Source organism: Schistosoma mansoni (genome assembly GCF_000237925.1).
Source record: "Schistosoma mansoni, WGS project CABG00000000 data, supercontig 0181, strain Puerto Rico, whole genome shotgun sequence".
Classification (NCBI taxonomy): Eukaryota; Metazoa; Platyhelminthes; class Trematoda; order Strigeidida; family Schistosomatidae; genus Schistosoma; species Schistosoma mansoni.
The window spans coordinates 126,209-130,229 of record NW_017386065.1 but is presented as its reverse complement, the minus strand read 5'-3'; the positions used below and the strand labels follow the sequence as shown (position 1 = coordinate 130,229).

Sequence of the window (4,021 nt, the reverse complement as noted above, 5' to 3'; positions counted from 1 at the left end):
TCGGAGTCTATCCAGATCTTTTTGTATTGTACAGCTGATATTTAGACTGGAACGCGGGTGGAATGAATATAATGCATTAAGATTGTCGGTGTTTTTGGGTGTTGGTGTTGTGGGTGGTGGTAGTTGTGTTGGTGAATTGTGTAAGTGAACGTATATCCACATTTCAGTGATGTGGATTAATTTAAGAGAGGAAATGTGTGGAGGAGTTGGGATGTGCTGTGGAAGAGGCATTGAGTACACACGAAATGAGACTCGGTCGATTGGCCATCACACATTGTATGTCTTCACTACCGAGTGCTTTGCTTGTACAGTTCCCACTCACGATAAGTGGTTGACACTTCCCATCAGCGAAATGCCAGGTGTTGGGTACAAATTCAATTTATTCATTTCGACAGTGTTTAGTGATGCCCAGTGTCTTGTGCAATGTGGCGAAGTTTAAATTTACTTAGTATTGTTTGTTTGAATCTTCCCATTGATGTTTTTAGGACTGCAACATGGTACTGGGTTCGAGTCCCAGAGTGAACATCAACTCTAAGATGCAGGTACATCCAGCTGACGAGTCGCAAAATTGGACAAAACGCGCGTCAAACTGGATTCCACTGCTAGCCACTATCCATCTATGCCTAGAAAGTTTTGGAGTTTAGTTCTATGCTAACTTACTTTTATCAGTAATATATCGATACAATCATTTCTTTTTTTTCAATATTTTCTCTTGTCAGGTTATAGATTACCTGCACCAGATTTAATGCCAGTTTGGTTGCGTACATTAATGAATCATTGTTGGCATGATGAACCAATGAATCGGCCAAGTTTTTCAAAAATTTCTAATGAAATACAAATACCTAATGTCAATTCATTTACACCAAATTTAAATAGATCTATAGACAATGCTCAATTGAAGAAATCTGCTATTGACAACCTATCAACAACTCCATTACATTTATCCGTTTCTGTTAAAGATAGACGAACTAGAGAAGATTAATATGGATCTATTTTTTGTTACTATGCCCTATACATACATACACATACATACAATAGATCATAGAGATCTATATACATACATGTAATTGTGTATATGTATTGCAATCTTTTTTCTGTTTTTTTGTTTTTGCAAGCGCCTTTATTTCACTGTTATTCACTATGGCAACTAACTTACAGTTCCGAGTGACAAACCTTTCTATTTATTATTATCACTAATATAATTGATTCAATTCATGATATATGGTATACATAGTTGTACTGTAACCATGTATATCATATAATCCACTACCTATGATCATTGTAATTGTCATTATATCATTTCATTTTAATAATTTTTATGATTTCAATTTATACTACTTATATACTTATTTAATCCTTCTTTCATTGTTTCTTATCTTTACTTATAGACTGTGATAAAAAGTAGATTTAATTTGTATATTCTCTTCAGATTACATTACATTTACCATAAACAAAATAATACACATCAATGAATGATTCTCAAAGAGATAGAGAGAGAGAGAGGGAGTGTGTGTGTGTGTGTAAGTGTTCAATATGACATACATTCATAATGTAATTTATGACATCGATTGAGTAAGTGCCTGCTTACCCTGTTAATACACACATATATATATGACGTGATGATCCCCCTGGCAATCAGTGAGGAGTTATCATTCATTAATCTCCATGGTATATAACATAGTTCATCCAACTTTTCATTATTGAATATAGACAATTACTTATGTATACTTGAACTAACTTACCTACTTACTTATACCTGTTACCCCTTGTAACCTATACGCACATATACTTCTGTAGTTATTCTCATAGGATGATTCTTTACATACCTTAATAGGAATAATTGTCTCATTGTTTTCTTTTCTTTTTTGTATATTCCATTGTATTCTTATCAATGTAGGGGGGTTTTGTTTTTGAAGGGTATTAGGTAATTATTACAAATTGTAACTTATAACTTACTTTTTATAGAAGTAAATAAACAAAATTGATACAAAGTATTAGTAGTATTGGTATTATTATGTATGGCAACTCGAACGGATGTACGTACGAGATTCTACGTCGTGACTGACTGTATGTATTGATGTTGTTTGATGTTATTGTTATACTATGTTGAAATTATATTTAGTTGATTGTTTGTTAATATGACTGATCAAGTTATAATGTGTTAGGGTTATAGGCTAGAGTACTTGATATAATGATGGTTTATTTCATTTGAGATTGAGTAATTCTTTTTTAAGCAAAGCCGAGGAGTCCGACGATAGGAAGAAACGGCCGTCCAGTGCTTCCAGGTTTTCAATGATGGTCTAGCTTCAATTGACTCATGAATTCAACTATTAAGGTTACTATAATATCTACAAAAACCCTTTCTGATACAAATCATATCTGTTTATGTAAATAGATATTCTAAATTACATGCTACGATTTAATAGACGTGTCTATGATTATAAGACAAACAATAATCTTACTTACTTACGCCTCTTACTCCCAATGGAGCATAGACCGCCCACCAGCATTCTCACACTCACTCTGTCCTCCACCTTCCTTTCTAGTTCTATCCAACTTTTGTTCATTCTTCTCATGTCTGTCTCCATTTCTCGGTCTAATGTGTTCTTTAGCCTTCCCCTTCCCGTTTGGTCTTTAGGATTCCAAGTGATGGCTCACCTTGTGATGCAATTGGGTGATTTTCTGAATGTGTGTTCTATCCACTTCCAGCACTTCTTCCTGATTTCTTCCTCCATTGGAATCTGGTTTGTTGTCTCCCACAGTAGAATGTTGCTGATATTGTCTGGCCAAAGGATCCGAAGAATCTTGCATAGACAACTGTAAATAAACACCTGTATCTTCTGTATAATTGTTTTCGTTGTTCTCCAAGTTTCCGCTCCATACAGTAGAACTATCTTGACATGTGTATTGAAAATTCTGATCTTGGTGTTGGTTGACAATTGTTCTGAGTTCCAGATGTTCTTCAGTTGCAAATATGCTGCTCTTGGTTTGCCGATTCGCGCCTTCACATCTGCATCAGCATTTGCGTTCGAATTCTCTTGGTGTGGTTGAGGTTTATCGGTCCGTGTTGTTCAATGACAAACTGTAGATGGCGCTTCGTGTCCTCTTTTGAAATTGCACACTGTTGAGATTGATTTAATAAAGGTTATCAGGGCGATTGGTATACGAAGACTTATAAATTATCCTGAAGATAATCCGCTACAAGTTGAGTTATAGGTGAACTAATAGGGTAGAGACTAACATCTTACAGAGTTGAGTTGTTTCCATTGATGTGTGAGAACAGATCAGATGTGCATAGTGTGAAAAACTTCAAGTGTCCCCAAAATACTCTTTCTTGTTATTATATTATTCATATTAAATCAGTCGAATGTCTCGAGTAGTAAAAGCTGATGGCTCAGTAGGTAACACATGCTACTGCCGTGTAGACTCAGAGTCTGTGTACCTATATCCCATGCAAAATACTTTTATAGTGCTCATTGAAATGTACTTGATATCTTTTGACAATGGTGTGGCAAATGCATCAACTTTTTTTAATTTTGTGCTCCCACTGTATTAGTATTCAAACATACTATTCCGAAAAGCACTATTTTCTGGAAATCATGGAATTTGGAAGTGCTATTTATATTTACTGGGCGTAAGTAAGTAAGTAAGTATTAGGTATACAAATTCAAAGTATTATTGAACGATGATCTTGAAAATGGTGTCTATTTAACTGGTGAAATACATCCATTTATGAAAAGAACTGTATTGTACTCTGAATATAGTTGATGTGTCAACTGACTGGAGGCTTGTAGTGATTTGCATTATAGATAGAACCTCAAATAAAACCATTGATTTGGTTGAGCCTTGAGAAAATACCCAGATTTTTCATCTTTGAGTACTGAAGAAGACGTTAGCCACTAAAGATATGCTACTGGTTGTGTACTTTAGATGATGATTTCGTTGAAGTGACCCTTCATAATCAAACTATTCAGGCATGAATTTATATCTAATCAGTATACAAGAACATATTCATGAAAAC

The 4,021-nt window shown here is 34.7% G+C and overlaps 1 protein-coding gene across 1 annotated transcript in view; it reads left to right on the top strand.

The window, feature by feature from the left end:
* Smp_164810 (tyrosine kinase) overlaps positions 1 to 982 on the top strand; it is a gene marked incomplete at both ends in the record, with an annotated part of 55,210 nt that extends 54,228 nt beyond the window's left edge. The window contains one exon of the mRNA XM_018795109.1: positions 721 to 982. Coding sequence (XP_018646996.1) covers positions 721 to 982 — 262 coding nt within the window. The remainder of the gene's footprint in view (positions 1 to 720) is intronic.
* Between the last annotated feature and the right edge of the window lie 3,039 nt (positions 983 to 4,021).